Source organism: Danio rerio, chromosome 13, assembly GCF_052040795.2.
Source record: "Danio rerio strain M-AB ecotype USA chromosome 13, GRCz13ab, whole genome shotgun sequence".
In the NCBI taxonomy this organism is placed as follows: domain Eukaryota; kingdom Metazoa; phylum Chordata; class Actinopteri; order Cypriniformes; family Danionidae; genus Danio; species Danio rerio.
Window position 1 is genome coordinate 6285001 of NC_141033.1, and position 19526 is coordinate 6304526.

Sequence of the window (19526 nt, forward strand, 5' to 3'; positions counted from 1 at the left end):
TGGGCCACTCAAGGACATTTACAAAGTTGTTGTGAAGCCACTCCTTTGACATTTTGGCAGTGTGCTTTGGGTCATTGTCCTGCTGGAAGATGAACCGTCACCCCAATCGGAGGTCAAGAGCACTCTGAAGCAGGTTTTCATTTAGGATGTCTCTGTACATTGCTGCATTCATCTTTCCCTCCATCCTGACTAGTCTTCCAGTTCATGCTGCTGAACAACATCCACACAGCATGATGCTGCCACCACCATGCTACACTGTCGGGATGGTATTAGCCTGGTGATGAGCAGTGCCTGGTTTTCTCTAAACGTAACGCCTGGCATTCACTCCAAAGAGTTCAATTTTAGTCTCATCAGACCAGAGAATTGTGTTTCGTATGGTTTGAGAGTCCTTCAGATGCCTTTTGGCAAATTCCAGGCAGGGAGTCGCTTCCGTCTGGCCACTCTACTATACAGGCCTGATTAGTAGATTGCTGGACAGATGGTTGTCCTTCTGAAAGGTTCTTCTCTCTCCACAGAAGAACGCTGGAGCTCAGACAGAGTGACCATCGGGTTATTAATAACTTTCCTGACTAAACCCTGGTGGTTCTAAACATCTTCCAATAAAAAAAAAAATAAAAAAATAAAAAAATAAAAAAATAAAAAAAATAATATATATATATATATATATATATATATATATATATATATATATATATATATATATATATATATATATATATATATATATATATATAATAAAAATAAATTAATAAAAATGATAAATAAACACAGAAAAATAAATAAATACTAAATAAAAATATTAATTATAAAATAAATAATAATAAAAAAATTAAAAAAACTTAATAATAAAATAAATAAAACTAAATAATAAAAATTATAAATAAATGTAAAAAATAAACAAATAATAAAAATAAATAAAATGAATAATAAAAAAATGAAATTAATAAAGAAAAAATTCTAAAAATAAATAATATAAATAAAATAAATAGTAAAAAGTAAATATAAACAAAATAAGAGAGATATCATATGCGCACGCGCACACATACAAACAAATGTTGCTTATTGCCCAGTTTTTGCCCAAAAAAATATCATAAATTGCCCCATAATGAAATTTGAAGGCATAAATAAATGTAAATGATCCATAAATCATCAGCTACATTATATTTTTAGTGTGTGATGAGTTTTTCACTTTTACAATTCCTATAAAAAATATTTACATTCTAACTTCAACTTTGTGAATAAATGGAGATGATTTATACCAAGTATTCACATAAAAGTCATCACCGATGATTCTAACAACTGGCCTTGGTGAAGAAAAAATGTCCCACCAGCAAATCAATTTTCAGGAGTAAAATATTAACCCTTAATAAGCAAAGTAATTTCTGACCCAAAATCCCATTTAAGTGGCAGATAAACAAAACCAAACAAACAGCTCAATCCACAGAAAAAGAGTATGAGACAAGCTCTTACCGGGTGAACATAAGCCTGCTAAGAAAAGCAAGACGAGTAGCTGATAAGAGCCCCTCATGTTGGTCTGTTGGAGCTCTCGAATCTGCTCTGCAACTTCCTGTTCAGCAACACTTCAACCACCAGCCAGCCGTGTGCTGCATGCAGGCCTCCAGACAGCACATGCTTTCCCCATTGGCCACGAGCTCCTACATGCACTCCATTGAGCCTCTGAAATGAACACAGGTGAAATCAGTCCAGTGCTAATTACTGCTGGATCTCATGTTCCTTTCTTGTGAAACATTTAGAAACGTAGCTTATTTTTAGCTTAGCTTTGTTTTGATAGCTTCAAATACAAGTAGATGTTGAGGATTATGAATATTGTATTAGTAGAGTGGACTGAATTTCTCCTCAAAGTGAACTGAAAGAGGTTGTGTTGGTTGAAAGGCTGAGAAAGATGTTGAGCGAACTCGTGTGGTTTCCTCCCACATCCGCTGATGAAACACAATGAGAACATATGCTGATGAATGGTCAACTACCGACTTAAAATAGCTGAAGAATATGGGCTGAACATTCAGTAGGAGTGACCTTATTCCAGCTGAAGACATAGTTTGTGTTTAAATTTTAACTATATAATTAATAAAAAGAAATTCGGCATTCACACATAGGTCTCTATTTTAAATAAAGTATCATTGGAAATAAAATGTAAAAATCTTCATTCATTTTCCTTCAGCTAAGTCTCTATTTCAGAGGTCGCCACAGCGGAATGAACTGCCAACTATTCCAGCATGTTTACACAGCAAATGCCCTTCCAGCCACAACCCAGTACTAGGCAACACCCATACACTCATTCACACTCATTTGCACTACAACCAATTTCATTCATTCATTCATTTTCTTTTTGGCTTTTTTGATCTGGGGTCGCCACAGCAGAATGAACCGCCAACTTATCCATCATATGTTTTACGCAGCCGATGCTTTTCCAGCCACAACCCAACACTGGGAAACACCCACACACTCTTGCACACACTACGGCCAATTTAGTTTACCCAATTCACCTACAGTGCATGTCTTTGGAATTTCGGTGAAACCCCAATTTAGTGTCAACAACGTGAAAGCATGGATCCATCCTGCCTTGTATCAACAGTTCAGGCTGGTGGTGGTGGTGTAATGGTGTGAGGGATATTTTCTTGGCGCACTTTGGGCCCGATTCTAGAAACTGAGCATTGTGTCAACACCACAGCCTACCTGAGTATTGCTGCTGACCATGTCCATCCCTTTATGACCACATTATACCCATCTTCTGACGACTACTTCCAGCAGGATAAAGCGCCATAAAGCACGAATCATCTCAGACTGGTTTCTTGAACATGACAATGAGTTCACTGTACTCAAATGGCCTCCACAGTCACCAGATCTCAATCCAATAGAGCATTTTTGGGATGTGGTGGAACGGTAGATTCACATCATGAATGTGCAGCCGACAAATCTGCAGCAACTGTGTGATGCTGTCATGTCAAAATGGACCAAAATCTTTAAGGAATATTTCCAGCAGCATGCTGAATCTATGCCACAAAGGATTACGGCAGTTCTGAAAGTAGTTGAGGGGGTCCAACCTGGTGCTAGCAATATATATATATATATATATATATATATATATATATATATATATATATATATATATATATATATATTAAAAGGCCTAATTGTATTGGTGGACAAATCCTCAGCATATATTTTTTATGAATCAATTTACTTAAAAACTTGATTAAATATAGAACAGAATGCATGGTGCATGTAGACTCAATATTAAATTAAGTCAAACACATCTATTTTTGCTATTATGCTACAGTATATGTTTTTCTTATATTATATTGTATTGAATTATATTGCAAACACAACCTAGATGACGTTCAATAAATAATTTGAATCTATTGAGATATTGAACTCAATCCCTTTCAGGGCATCTGTAGTTGTCCACCTTGATTGTAGTTCTTCATATATTTTTTTGTAATTCTTGCATAGTCCTTAAGGCGATAGTTCATTTTAAAAAGTTATAATTACCTCACCATTTACTCTACTTCATATGGTTTTAAACTTTTACTAACTTTTTGCTTTGGTTAAACACAAAATAAGATATTTTTAGAAAATGCTGATTCATGATACGCTGACTTTCATAGTAGGAAAAAATACTTTGGAAGTCAAAGGAGTACCATCAAACAACATTGTTCAAAATAACTTCTTTGTGTTCAACCGAGGAAAGAAACTTGAACAAGTGAAAGGTAAGTAAATTATGACAGCTTAAAAATGTGGGTGAACTGTCCCTTTAACAAAATCCACAATGAAGCACAATGCTTTATGGGTAGCGTAGTATGACTTTTAGTGACTTTTGAAATACTCTTTTAAAGGTACGGTTCTTTAGCACAATAATTGTAATATTACAAATTATTTAGGACATATTTTATACACACTTAGGTGCTGTGAAACGGTAGGAGGTGAGAAGTGAGTTCTGTATCAATCCCTGGTACTGACACATTCAGGATCAAATGAACGCAGTTGTTCGGAATCTTTTTTTGTTGTTGTTGTTGAAAACAAATCTGTCTGATACTCATTTTATGCTACAGTTTTTTGAACAACAAATAAACATTGAATAACACTGAAACATTTTTTTTTAAAGTATTGCGAATAAAGCTTCTATTATTCACCTGGTGAAAGCCTGAAGGAGCTGTTTCCTCTAGTCCAGCAGATGGCGCTGTGTTGTCAGTGCAATATAAGTGTGTATCCTGATGCTCACGTTTTCTAGCTGTTGTTTTTGACCCTGTGCTGAATATAAAAGAGCAAGAGGCCACTACATATGTCAGAATTCGTCCTGCAATCACAAAAAAACAATTCAGCTAGCTTTTCAATTCACAAAAGCAAAAAATCTTGGCTTACTGCTCACTCTTCAATTTCCGGAGCTCCTCGGCTGCTCATATCAAGTGTTTACTCTTGTGCTGAGAACATGAAAAGGCGAGTTCCCGTAGTGCCACATCCTTCAATCTTGCCTCCAGAATTGCTTTTCTGCTTTAAGGATCGAAGCCTGCTTTTGCTTGAACAGTGTGGATTCTTTTCCATGACAAAAAAAAATCATTGTCATAATCCCCATACTACCACAACAGCTTCTTTGACACTCTCAACATGCAAATAATCCATTGACAATGTCAGTGTTTGTGTGTAAAGTCCACTTGAAATCAAAATTCACAATATTTATTTTGCAAGCTTACATTGTTAGTTCTTAAGGCGAATAATAAATCTGTGAGTTGATTGATCCGAAAGTTCACTCATTCATTCATTTTCTTTTCAACATGAACATTTAAACTCCTCACAGAAATGCCAAATGAGGAAACTCAAGCAAGTGACCTTCTTGCTGTGAGGTGATCGTGCTACCCACTGCGCCTCTGTGGCGCCCACATCCATGCAAGTTAATCCACTTTAAAAAAAACAAAAAAGTCTGCTTCAATGAAAGTCTGAGCATTTGCTTCCACGTTTGGAGTGGCGGTCCTGGGGGTTTACAGAGCAACTGTATTCATGGGGACCAAAAACGTCACATATTTAGGTCGATATAGTCACACTCACAACCACAGCGCATTTAAATGTGACTAAATGAAATCAATTTTTTGCTAAAGGATAAACAAATACTGGTTTTGATGCTTCTGATGAGACCTCGAACTGTGTTTTGTTCATTTTAATTTGCAACGTGTCTCTGTCAAATTTCTTTTTTGTACATTTATTCATGGCTTCACTGCTATTTGCCGTGGCCATTAATTCTAAGACATACAGCCTATTACTGGTGATCAGAAAACTCACCCAAAACAACCGTAGGTAAAGAAAATACATTCTAATGATCTACTGAACCACAGAGTCTAGTAATAACCTTCAACACCAGTGAAATGTACAGTGCATCTGGAAAGGTTTTATAGAGCTTCACCTTTTCCACAATTGTTTATGATACAGCCTTATTCCAAAATGGAATAATTTCATTTATTTCCTCAAAATTCTACACACAATACCCCATAATGACAATGTAAAAAAAAGAGTTTTTGAAATTGTTGCAAATTTATTTAAAATAAAACACCTGAAAAATCACATGTACATCAGTATTCACAGCCTTTGCTCAATACTTTGTTGATGCACCTTTGTCAGCAATTACAGCCTCAAGTCTTTTTGAATATGATGCCACAAGCTTGGCACACCTGTCAATGGGAATTTTTGCCCATTCCTCTTTGCAGTACCTCTCAAGCTCTATCAGGTTGGATGGGAAGTGACAGTGTACGGCCATTTTCAGATCTCTCCAGAGATGTTCAATAGAATTTAGGTCTGGGCTCTGGCTGGGCCATTCGAAGACATTCACCAAGTTGTTGTGAAGCCACTCCATTGACATTTTGGCGATGTGCTTTGGGTCATTGTCCTGCTGGAAGATGAACCGTCGCCCCAATCGGAGGTCAAGAGCACTCTGAAGCAGGTTTTCATTTAGGATGTCTCTGTACATTGCTGCATTCATCTTTCCCTCTATCCTGACTCAGATGCTTTTTGGCAAATTCCAGGCAGGGAGTGGCTTCTGTCTGGCCACTCTACCATACAGGCCTGATAAGTGGATTGCTGCACAGATGGTTGTCCTTCTGTAAGGTTATCCTCTCTCCACAGAAGAACACTGGAGCTCAGACAAAGTGACCATCAGGTTATTGATCACCTCCCTGACTAAGGCCGTTCTCCCCTGATCACTCAGCTTAGATGGCCGGCCAGCTCTGGGAAGAGTCTTGGTGGTTCCAAACATCTTCAACTTCAACGGATGATGGAGGCCGCTGTGCTCACTGGAACTTTTAGTGTAGCAGACATTTTTCTGTAACCTTCCCTAGCCTTGTGCCTCGAGACAATCCCGTCTCGGAGGTCTATAGACAATTCCTTTGTCTTCATGCTTGGTTTGTGCTTTGATATGCACTGTCAACCCTGGGACCTTATATAGACAGGTGTATCAACTGCCCAATCAACTGAATTTACAACAGGTGAGCTCCAATGAAGCTGCTGAAACATCTCAAGAATGATCACTGGAAACAGAATGTACCTGAGCTCAATTTAGAGCTTCATGCCAAAGGCTGTGGGGTATTGTGTGTAGAATTTTGAGGGTATAAATGAATTTAACCCATTTTACAATAAGGCTATAACATAAACAATTGTGGAAAAAGTGATGTGCTATGAATATTTTCCAGATGCACTGTATATTATACTGTATTTCGCATTGTTTGGAGGACAATTTGCAATGCCCTAAACAGAATCTAGTAAGCAGACATGACACCCAAGCAACTAATTTGCAAGGTCAATATTTTAACTCGAAATCTGTTCAATATATGGCGCACCACCACTAAAACATAACCAAAGTACCAATATTTGAATAGCCATGTCAGGAAAGCAAACTTTACTTTTCTCGTTTTTTTCCCCCTTTTATTTTTAAGGGGGTGGCAATTTATCACTGCATGCCAATAATCCTCAGTGCACTGCTGGGTATGTATGTAGTTCTGTGGAAATTGGGAACTCTATCGATTCTTGCAGTATGATGTATGACTAAGTTATTCTAAGAGATGTAGTGCATCATTAATCAGCATGATGTTGGGTGCTGTTCCTCCTGCTGGCCAGACTGACCTCTAGATTAATCTGCCGCTAATGGATTCAACCTGGTGTGCTACAGGAAAACGATTGTCTGTGCGCTAAAGCCCATCTGGCTATCGAGATCAAGATGTGAACATGTTTTGGTGTGTGTGTTTTGTGGGAGACAGGTGAACTTTTATAGCAAGGTTATGACAGGGACTGTAGGCTAATGTGGATTTTTACTTAGAGATGTAGAGCACTGAGGCCACATGGAAACAATAAGTGTCACACGCCAAGGTCAAGAAGCTGTTAAGACTCTCAAAAAAGAACTCTGTTTGGTCTGTTCGTGTACACACAAAAGATGAATTGTAAAGACTTTGTGTGATTATTATTTCACTAATGCCGAGTTCGGACTGCATGATTTTAGCCCTGATTTTGACTCGCCGACAGGTTTTGAGACAACGCCGACAAATGCCTGAAATCACAGGCAAATCATCACGTGAGTGACAATCACAGAGTATGAATTATCAAAGACGCGATCTGAGAGAATCACCAATGATATTTGGCGTGCTAAATATCTGGAGCTGTCGGCGATTCAAATCATGCCGTGTGAAATGAGTTTTGACTGAAAATAACATCAGCGATCACCTACAGCCAATAAGAGAGCAGTATTCACTTGTGTGTGTGTACCTGCAGGCCAGTGGGAGGTTGAGGGAGAAGATTAAAGCGCTCATTGTCGGTTTATTCGGACCCAAGAAATGGAGGAAAAACTAGTGGAGAGAGGCCACAGTCTTCCACTAAAGCTTGGTCCCGCATTCATTTCAAAGGAGCGCTACCCTGTACTAAAATGGCGGGTCTATGGACGCATTCCTTCTAATAGACAACAACAGGGCAGGCGACATCTAATGTATATATCTTTGGTTTTAGAATAATTAAACATTATTTTACATTCTTATAAACAATATATAATTAATATACATTAAAATAAACAGTATTTTAAACAAAAAATTATTTAGGTTATATTAGCTCCAGTTCCCCACAAACAGCAATTGTTGCAATATTTTAATTTGTATTCATTTCAACACTCAGGACAGAAGCAATTATGAAATTAAATATAAACATGTATTTAAGTATGTAAGTAACAAAAAACATAGACTCCATTCAGGTCATTACATTTAATATACCCTATTAACATATACAGTTAAAGTCAGAATTATTAGCCCCCCTGAATTATTAGCGCCCCTGTTTATTTTTTTCACCAATTTCTGTTTAATGGAGGGAAGATTGTTTCAGCACATTTCTAAGCATAAAAGTTTTAAAAACTCATTTCTAATAACTGATTTATTTTATCTTTGACATGATGACAGTAAATTATATTTTACTTGATATTTTTCAAGACACTTCTGTACAGCTTAAAGTGAAATTTAAAGGCTTCACTAGGTTAATAAGGTGAACTAGGCAGGTTAGGGTAATTAGGCAAGTTATTGTAAAATGATGGTTTGTTCTGTAGATTATCAGAAAAAAATTAGCTTAAAGGGGCTAATAATTTTGTCCCAAAAATATTTTTTTAAAAATTAATAACTGCTTTTATTCTAGCCGAAATAAAACAAATAAGACTTTCTCCAGAAGAAAAAATATTATCAGACATACTGGGAAAGTTTGCTTGCTCTGTTAAACATCATTTGGGAAATTTTTATTTAATTTTATTTATTTTATTAAAAAAAAATGAAATAAAATCAAAAGGGGGGTAATAATTCTGACTTCAACTGTATTTCCACAATTAAGTATTGCTAAAGTACTGTTTCTTTCAGTCTGATCTCACGAGAAAACGTAAGTATTTTACGTTTTGGCAGTTTAGTGGCTAATTCGTACGAATTCGTACGAGTTCAGTCAGAAAAAAATGTACGATTTTAAAAAGGAGGCGTGGCACCTGACCCCACCCCTAAACCCAACCGTCATTGGGGGATACGCAAATCGTACTAAAATGTACGAATTAGATGGTACGAATTTGTACGAATTAGCCACTAAATGAAAAAGTTATGAATTGCCGTGAGATTGTTTTGGTTTCTTTTGTGATAAGAAGGCATTACTAAGGACCTCAATTGCTGATTGCAGAGGGGGTTTTTATTTCCAGAAATGCTTATGAACAGGGTTTTGAAAAAAAACGCTATAGGAACAAATTTGGTCTTGATTTTGACTTGATTCAGGAAAAAAAAAAGCCTTTCACAGCGGAAAGCAGCTATGACATATTGTCCCTGCAGGAGTGTTTACAGGATGAATAAGATGGATTGTGACAATCATCATATTCAGCACTTGATGCAAATTGCAGACTTGCATTCGAGTCCTCTGTGTGAACTGATATTAGACGCTCTCTGAACAATCTCTCCATCTAGATCTTTATACAAAAGAGGAAATGCAGTTGAGCATGAAAGGTCGTGTCAAACATCCCGATGTTGTATTTCCTGTTTGAGTGATGGATGTTTGGCCTTCTCCAGAATGAATGTTAGACCACACCAAGCCATGGACAATAGTTGGTTGGTGATAATGCCACATCTTGTTAGCAAATGCCTATATTTACAAAGCCTTACATGTATGAAAATGATGCTAAGATTGCATGCGCTGGTAGTTTAACATCAAGCATCCTCTGAAAACCTCCACAGTCAACTCACATGAGGCTGTGCAAATCTATGAGGAAGTGAAATCATTATCAATTCTTCAAATGTAAATTGCTATGAAATGCTTGTATTAGGGGTTTAAGTTTAGCACTCAAACCCTAGTGTAATTGTTAGAAAGGCCAAAGGTCACCATTCTGCCTTCACACTGACCAGGCTGACCAAACTGTAAATCGTAGAGATTTTTGACAGATGGTCATACCCTCGCCACCTATCAAATGTAAGAGGCTCATCCTGACCAGCCTGATGGTGGCGCTACAGCAGCCAAAAACAAATCCCTTGACTCTAAAACTGCTCGCTGCAAACTCAATTGTTGTACATCATCGCAAACCTTGGATCAAGCCCTATAGAGGGGGGCTTGCATTAGATGTGGCCACCACCCTGGTGATTTTTTCAGTATTGTAGCTTTTTTATATGTTTGCAAACAGATTGGCTCTGTGCAGTGGTTGGGAGTTCAAGTACTGGTTGAGCAAGGTAGCATTTCTGTGTGTAGTTTGCATGTTTGCCCTGTGCTCGCATGGGTTTTCTTCACTTTCCAAAGAAATGCAGTATAGGTGAATAAATTGCAATGGGGCAAAAACAGCCATAAACAGTAAATTAGGGAGGAAAAAAGAAAATTCATCTAAATCAATGCATCAGAGGCTTTGATAAAAGGTAAAAAAAAAAAAAAAATCCACAATTACTTTTTATATTAAAAATACATCGTTTTGTGTTTTTTTTTCCCAGCAAATTATTTATGAATTTGGCAATTAAAGAGTTAAAATCCTGTAATTTTCTAAGCAATTAGTAGTTTTGATCAGGACTGAGGTTGATTAACAGATTTATGCAAAAATGTAGAAAAAAAAATTACTATGTTCAATTTAGTGGATGTTTTCATTCCGAACATAACAAAAGGGTAGTCAATTTGAGTGTATAGTTTTTAAAATTCAAAGCATTTTCTCAAAATATGTCAAAATATGTCAAAGATAATGAAAGTAAACCTATTGTAACTTGGAACTGTTAAGTTGGCTTCATTTGTATAATTATGCTAATTGTACTCACTTTTTAAAACAAAAGTAAACTAATCGCTTTCCAATACACCTTTATTATATATATATATATATATATATATTATATATATATATATATATATATGTATGTCGCCACAGCGGAATGAACCGCCAACTTATCCAGCACATGTTTTACGCAGTGGATGCCCTTCCAGCTGCAACCCATCTCTTGGAAACATCCATACACACTCATACACTACGGACAATTTAGCCACCCAGTTCACCTGTAGCGCATGTCTTTGGACTGTGGGGGAAACCGAAGCACCCGGAGGAAACCCACACTAACACGAGAGAACATGCAAACTTCCCACAGAAACACTAACTGACCCAGCCGAGGCTCGAACCAGCGACTTTCTTGCTCTGAGGTGACAGCACTACCTACTGCGCCACAGCATCGCCATAAATACAATGTTAAAAATAGATTGTAAAGTCAGAATTGCGAGTTATTAAGTCAGAAGTGCAAGTTATTAAGTCAGAATTGCGAGTTATTGTCAGAATTTCGAGTTATAAAGTCAAATTGTGAGTTATAAAGTCAAAATTCCAAATTATTAAGTCAGAATTCCAAGTTATTAAGTCAGAATTGCGAGTTATAGTCACAATTCCGAGTTAAGTCAGAATTCCAAGTTGTCAGATTTCCGAATTATAAAGTCAGAATTCTTTTTTTATAATTAAAAAAAAAATTATTATCATCATTTTTTTTTTCAATGGCGGGAACGGGCTCCATAGTTTCTAGCAAAATTGCATACAGTAAAAGAAATCTGCACTTCCAAACTCCAGGGTGTCTTCTACATTGAATACAGGCTATACTTATATAAACTTAATGAAGCACCAAATAAGTAATATTGTAATAATTACAGTAATTACTTGAAAAAAGACTTACTGAAATAGTCTGACACTGTAAAAAGTGATTAGTTGACTTTAACAAAGTGGGTACAATTTGCATAATTATACAAATGAAGTCAACTTAACAGTTCCAAGTTACAATGGGTTTACTTACATTATCTTTGTGAAGTCAACTTGTTGCTTTTAAGACAACTGGTTTACTCGCTTTAAGTAACCAATCACTGTTTACAGTGTAGTAAATCCAATCATTTTTTTCAGTATGTGTGTGTGTGTTCACCTAGTGTAAATAATGTATAACAGAAGCTCATCACGGCTCTTCAGGATTGCTGCATCTGTGCGATGAACTTTAACCCTTTTAGAACAAAAATGCAGATGCACATTTCTCACCCGTTTAAACAAGGCCAGACTGCTCCACCGCGCTGATGGTAACCTAGCAACAGTTCCCTGAGAAGTGATGCTGGATGAGTGTTTTACAACAAATCCCAGAACGCTGGAATCTGAGAGGCATCTACTCGAAATCTAGACATCCACACCGATAATCTATTAAAGCGAGACTTTTATTCACAAGGGCTTCTGTTGAGAATCAGCATCTGGGGCGGCTCGTGCTCTGAAGCATTTAACCTGAGAGACATTCATCAAAACCTGTCCTCCGTTATTTTAGGATTTCTATCACTTTCATTCTCGGTCAGTGGGAAAATTCATTTGAAGGTCACTAATGTCAACACTCTGATTGAAGAAATTAAGATTTTAAAAATATACTCAAGGCATCTATCTATCTATCTATCTATCTATCTATCTATCTATCTATCTATCTATCTATCTATCCATCCATCCATCCATCCATCCATCCATCCATCCATCCATCCATCCATCCATCCATCCATCCATCCATCCATCCATCCATCTATCTATCTATCTATCTATCTATCTATCTATCTATCTATCTATCTATCTATCTATCTATCTATCTATCTATCTATCTATCTATCTATCTATCTATCTGTCTATCTGTCTGTCTGTCCTCCGTCTGTCTATCTGTTTGCCCATTCACCCGTCCAACTATCCATCCATCCATTAACCCATCTGTCTGTTCGTCAATCCATCCATCCATCCGTCCAACTATTCATCCATCTGTCCATCCATTCACCCATCCAACTATCCATCCATTCACCCGTCCGTCTGTCCGTCCGTCCTATTCATACATCCATTCACCTGTCAAACTATCCATTCATCCATTCACCCATCCATTCATCCGACCAACTATCCATCCATTTATCTCACTATCCAGCCATCCGTTTGTCTGTCCATCCAACCATTCATCCATCCATTCACCCATCGAACTATCCAGCCATCCATTTGTCTGTCCATCCAACCATTCATCCATCCATTTACCCATCTTACTATCTATCCATACATCCATTTACCCATCCAACTATCCATCCATTCAACCATCCAACTATCTATCCATCCATTCACCCATCCAACTATCTATTCACCCATCCAACTATCTATTCACCCATCCAACTATTCATTTATCTATTCACCCATCCAACTATCTATTCACCCATCCAACTATCCATCCATCTATTTAACCATTCATTCACCCATCCAACTATCCATCCATCCATTCACCCATCCAACTATCCATCCATCCATTCACTAATCCAACTATCCATCCATCTATTTAACCATTCATTCACCCATTCAACAATCCATCCATCCATTCACCCATCCAACTATCCATCCATCCATCCATCCTTTCACCCATTCATCCAACCATCCATTCATCTATTCAACCATTAATTCACCCATCCAACTATCCATCCATCTATTCACCCATCTAACTATCCATCCATCTATTCAACCATTCATTCACCTATTCAACTATCCATCCATCCATTTACCCGTCCAACTATCCATTTATTCACCCATCCAACTATCCATCCATCTATTCACCCATCCAACTATCCATCCATCTATTCAACCATTCATTCACCCATTCAACAATCCATACATCCATTCACCCATCCAACTATCCATCCATCCATCCATCCACCCTTTCACCCATTCATCCAACCATCCATTCATCTATTCAACCATTCATTCACCCATCCAACTATCCATCCATCTATTCACCCATCTAACTATCCATCCATCTATTCAACTATCCATCCATCCATTTACCCGTCCAACTATCCATTTATTCACCCATCCAACTATCCATCCATCTATTCACCCATCCAACTATCCATCCATCTATTCAACCATTTATTCAACCATTCAACTATCCATCCATCCATTCACCCATCCAACTATCCATCCATCCATTCATCCATCCAACTATCCACCCATCTATTCAACCATTCATTCACCCATCCAACTATCCATCCATTCACCCATCCAACCATCCATCCTTTTGCCCACCTAACTATCCATCAATCTAATAAACCATCCATTCACCCGTCCAGCTATCCATTCACCCGTCTGTCCACCCGTCCGTCCATCCATCCATACAACTATCCATCCATTCGCTCGTTCGTCCATCTGTCCGTCCATCCATCCATTTGAGATCTGAAAAAAAACATACACAGCAGCCTCTGGTGGATTGGCGAGAAAAAAAAAACTGTAAACATAGCTCCTGGGATGTATTTGGTGCTCTCCATAAATGTATCTAGGGGTACATTTATAGGGGTACGTTAACAGAATGAACCTGGGTTGGTCACATTGTAGGACAAGCAATTTCTAGGTGGAGTCACTATGAAAATACTTATAAATTATAGTTGATTTACAAAGTCAGTGCAAAGATTAACCATACTAACTCTTTTAAAGTGAAAGTTTATCTCTCGAATCTGATTTTAAGACTTGTGACTGTTCCAGATTTTCAAGAGAGTGTAAATCATTTGGGCACAATAAATTATTTCATTTTATACATCACCAAACAAAAGTCTTGTGGAGCAACAAATAATAGCTTGACTTCTAGATGATCATTTGAAAAGTGGCAGAAGGCAGATTTTTCTGATGAATCATCTGTTGATCTGTATCCCAATCATCACAAATACTGCAGAAGACCTACTGGAACCCGCATGAACCCAAGATTCTCACAGAAATAAGTCAAGTTGTAGGAAAAATCATGGTTTGGGGTTACATTCAGTATGGGGGCGATCAGCAGAGTGGATGTCAACATCAACAGCCTGAGGTATCAAGACATTTGTGCTGCCCTATACATTACAAACCACAGGAGAACGTACATGCTTCAGCAGGATAGCGCTCCTTCTCTTACATCAGCCTCCACCTCTAAGTTCCTGAAGGCAAAGAAGGTCAAGGTGCTACAGGATTGGCCAGCCCAATCCCCAGACATGAAGAATATTCAGGATGTCTGGCGTAAGATGAAGAAGGAGGCACTGAAGATTAATCCAAAGAATCTTGATGAACTCTGGGAGTCCTGCAAGAACGCTTTCTTTGCCATTCCAGATGGCTTTATTAATGGATGCAGTCCTTCAAGCTCCTGGGAGTCAAACACAATATTCATTCTGTTTCCACTGCAGCATGACTTTATCCTATACTGTACATTATTTCTGTTAAGTGACGAGACTTTTGTCTAAGCAAAGTCAAACCTTACTGTCCTAATTAAATCATAAAAATCAAGGCATAATTAGTTTTATTTTAGTAAAATAAGCCTAATGTAGAGGTCTTTACCTTTCATATAAGCCACTTCTGATACCAAATGATCAACTAGAAGTCAAGTTATTATTTGTTGTTTCTAAAACTTGGATAGGTGATAAAACTTTTGTCAGGTAGTGTAAACTGAGCCACCGTGTCCCAGCTAGCATATCCATATCTTTGAACTGATTAATTTTTATAGTATTCGATTTGAGCAGATACATACATTTTAACAAATTGACAAATTGAATACAATCAAAAGATTAAAAACAGTTCAAAATAAATGTAATTTTTTTTTTTGAGTGTATTGCCCTTATTCTTACTCCTATTAGAGCACTGATTGTAGCCTCCAATATGGTGATTTATTGATTTCACCACAGCATAGTCCTTTCACAGATTTAAATACCCTCTGCCAGGATTAAGCAGAGTCTCCAAAATAACAGCAGAACCCGAAGCCAAGCGAAGCCACCACAGGGAATCAGTCCACTGAGCATAAGAGTCAATCAATGCGCAATCTGAGGCTTGGACCGTTTCTTCTCTCAGATGAATATGTCATATGAATAAGGCATGACATGCAGAAGCCAGCTCAAAGCAGGTATGATCAGCGCTGCATTGGGTCCCTGGTGGCATTCGCAGAAACAGCACTTCAGGCTAAAAATAAAACTTGAAATATGACATGTTTTCCCAGCCTCTTTACTCAAGGGTGATTAGTTTCCAGAGCTGAAATCATCCCTGTAATTTGACTGACACGGCGCACGACGGGGACAAGAGGTATCATCTGGTAATTTGTGATTCATGACGTTTTTTTTTTTCAGTGCTGCTGCCAAAGTGGTTGTAACATTCCTTGAATGTTGTTAGTTAAAATGTCTTTGGATGTCTTTCGTTAAAATTTGCACATTTGATTTGATTGTTTAACCATAGTTAAATTTTAGCACCTCGTATTTGAACATATCTAGCAGGCACAGGACATCAACATGACGTTAGATTGACGTTGTACCCTAATGTCAGGGGATGTTGCATTTTGTTTGGAAGTGAAAATCAGGTTGACGTCAGAACTCAAATTCAGGCTGACGTCAATGTCCAACGTTCAAATATCAACTTCTAATGATGTTACAGCTTGACAATGTGTGGACATTACTACTATGATGTCTATCAGATGTTGCATTTTGGTTGCCATACCTGACAAATAAATGTCAGTATTTGACGTCAACATGACGTTGGTTTAAGATGTTGGCTCGACATTGGATTTTGGTCACTTTCCAACACAACCTAAAATCAACCAAATATCAACATAATTGGACATCATTATTCGATGTCAAAATAACGTTGTCCTTAGACGCTGACTACACTCTCAGAAATAAAGGTACGTGAACTGTCACTGGGGTGGTACCTTTTAAAAAGGCACAAATTTGTATAGGTTCATATTAATACCTCAAGGGTACATATTAGTACCTAAAAAGTACAAAAGTGTTCCTCTTAAAATTTGTAGGTACTAATATATACTTTTGAGGTACCAATATGGACCCTTCAAGTACAAATGTGTACTTTTTGAAATGGTACCACTTCAGTGACAGCTCGCGTACCTTTATTTCTAAGTGTAGACATAAAATCAACCCGGGCTCATTGTGGAAACGTAGCCCCGCGGACATTTCTGCGAACCGCGAGATACGTCCCGGGAGGTACGTATTCGAGCGTTTTTTGTTTTCGCGGATCCGTGAGAGGCCGCTGTGCGCACTTTTTCGCGTCTCTGGTGCCTTTTCGGGAGCGCGCGCCCGCGCTGTTCTCGCGCGAAAAGCCGCCGGATCGGCCGACCCGGCCGCCCTCCTCTTCCTCCTCCTCCTTCTCCTTCCCTAAACCCAAGCGATGGTTTGCAAAAGCCGTCCAGAAAAAAAAGAAGCAAAAGCCCTCGTCTTCGATTTCTACCGCGTTTTCGGATCCCGCCGCGTTCTCGCCCTTATTTTTCGAATTCTGTTTTTCATCTTAACTGATTTCTGGAACCGCTTTTCACTGGACTCAATCCCGGTCGTCGTCCCCGCGGCCGGCTCCTCCTCCTCCTCCGGGGCCTCCGCTCCGCCGACGTAACGCTGTGAGCTAAGCGGACAAACTGGTTGCATCGGGAAAGCCCTCCACTCAGAGGCGAGCCGTCGTTCGGCGAGCGCGAAGAGGAGGAGCGGAGCGGCGCCACACCGCCCCGCAGCGTTTGCTCGAAAAAAACTAAACGCAGCCGTACGTACCTCCGTCCACGTAAAACGCGGTCTCCAGAAACGTCCGCGGGGCTACGTTTCCAGAATAAGCTTGGGTTGCATAAAATTTTAGTCACTTTACAACCTAAATCTAACCTAATATTAACATCTTATGACATTGTGTGCCTGCTGGGCAAACACACAGCACTTTAAATATGATGATATGATATGCTAAATATGATTCGCACAGCTGCAGTCAAGCAGATTTTATGTCTGTGTGCGTGCGTGTGTGCGTGCGCTCGTGTTAAATATATTTTATTAACAGTCCAGTAGCCAGTGGGGGTTCGGTGGTTTGAAAAACCCACCTCTCACTGACAAAAGTCCAGAAATTGCGAGAGGGTGCTCGCTGCAGAGCCATTTGAGGAGAGCTGAGCTCCAGCGAGGGGGAGCATGAGCTGTCGCTCCTCCTCCTGTAAGCTGTTTTAATGCGTACACCAACCCCACCCCTAACCCTACCCCCAGTGACATCACTTGTAGAAGAAGTGCAAAAAAGGTAAAAAAAGGTAAAAGAAGGTACGTAGGGCCGCGTTTAGTTTTTTTCGAGCGAACGCTGCGGGGCGGTGTGGCGCCGCTCCGCCCCTCCTCTTCGCACTTGCCGGCCGACGGCTCGCCTCCGAGTGGAGGGCTTTCCTGATGCAACCAGTTTGTCTGCTTAGCTCACAGGGTTGCGTCGGCGGAGCGGAGGCCCCGGAGGAGGAGGAGTAGGAGCCGGCCGCGGGGACGACAACCGGGATCGATTCCGGGGAACAGCGGTTCCGGAAATCAGGTAAGACGAAAAACGGAATCCGAAAAATAAGGGCGAGAACGCATCGCGATCCGAAAACGTGGTCGAAATCGAAGACGAGGGCTTTGCGAACCGTTGCTCGGGTTTAGGGGAAGAGGAGGAGGAGGAAGAGGAGGGCGGCCGAGTCGGCCGATCCGGCGGCTTTTCGCGCGAGAACGGTGCGGGTGCGAACGGCGCGCACTCCCGAAAGGCGTCCGAGAAACGAAAAAGCACGCACAGCGGCCTCTCGCGGATCCGCGAAAACAAAAACCGCTCGAATACGTACCTCCCGGGATGTAAATTGCAGTCCGCAGAAACGTCCGCGGGGCTACGTTTCCATAATGAGCCCGGTTTGCTTTAAGACCAATCAATTCCTGTGTTTTCTGTTGACTTTCTGTATTGAAGTAAAAAATTTGGCATCCCAAATTCAAGGAAAGTTGAATGTGCTGGCCAGTTTGTTATTTGCTTAATAAATGACAATAGGCCAATCGTTTTTAATTCAAAACTTTAACAGATTCCTATTTTTTTCTATTGATAAATGATGTAAAATATTTGTATTTAAAAAATAAGTGTTGTTTTCATATTGTTTTCATGAGTTCACACTTAGCAGATGATTGATTATAAAGCTTGTTTGGCATGCTGTCCTGGGAGAGAGCCCTGAACTCATAAGATCCTCGAGCCCGGGGCTCCCTCCCGTTTGTAAGGCGAGAGGGGAGTTTGAGCTTAGATCTCTAGAACTCCCCTGCTGTAGTAGCTAATGAACAGATAGTGATTGCTCTTAAGAGATAACTACTTACTAGGAGCATGTCTATGGTGCCGATTTGGATTAGTCAGTTGACTTTAGTTGCATGTTGTTGGATGGTGGGAGGAAGCCGGGGGGCCCAGAGGAAACCCACATGAGCACGGGGAGAACATGCAAACTCTGCTCAGAAACGTCAGCAGGCTTGGTAACTAGAACCAAAGACGTTCTTGCTGTGAGGCAACAGTGCTAACCACTGGGCCACCATGCCACCCATCTAAGAAAGGAGGAGGAGTAGGGGTGGAAGGAGGGTTCTTCAAAATGAAGATGACTGTGGTATGAAACCTAGGGTATTTATAGTGGCTTAGGAATCGTCTGATTGGTGAATCATAAATTGAATAATGCAGGGCCAGCCACATGCAATCATATGCACATGATCCTCTCGAAATCAGTTTAAAAAGATAAACTTCACTTCTTCTAAATCTTTAG

General features: G+C 39.3%; 1 protein-coding gene across 1 annotated transcript in view; it reads right to left on the bottom strand.

The window, feature by feature from the left end:
* Positions 1–1631, bottom strand: part of cst7 (cystatin f) — a 6194-nt gene extending 4563 nt beyond the window's left edge. Inside the window, exon 1 of the mRNA XM_087278995.1 lies at positions 1471–1631. Within this exon, the coding sequence (XP_087135121.1) occupies positions 1471–1528 (58 nt within the window). The 5' untranslated portion in view covers positions 1529–1631. The remainder of the gene's footprint in view (positions 1–1470) is intronic.
* Between the last annotated feature and the right edge of the window lie 17895 nt (positions 1632–19526).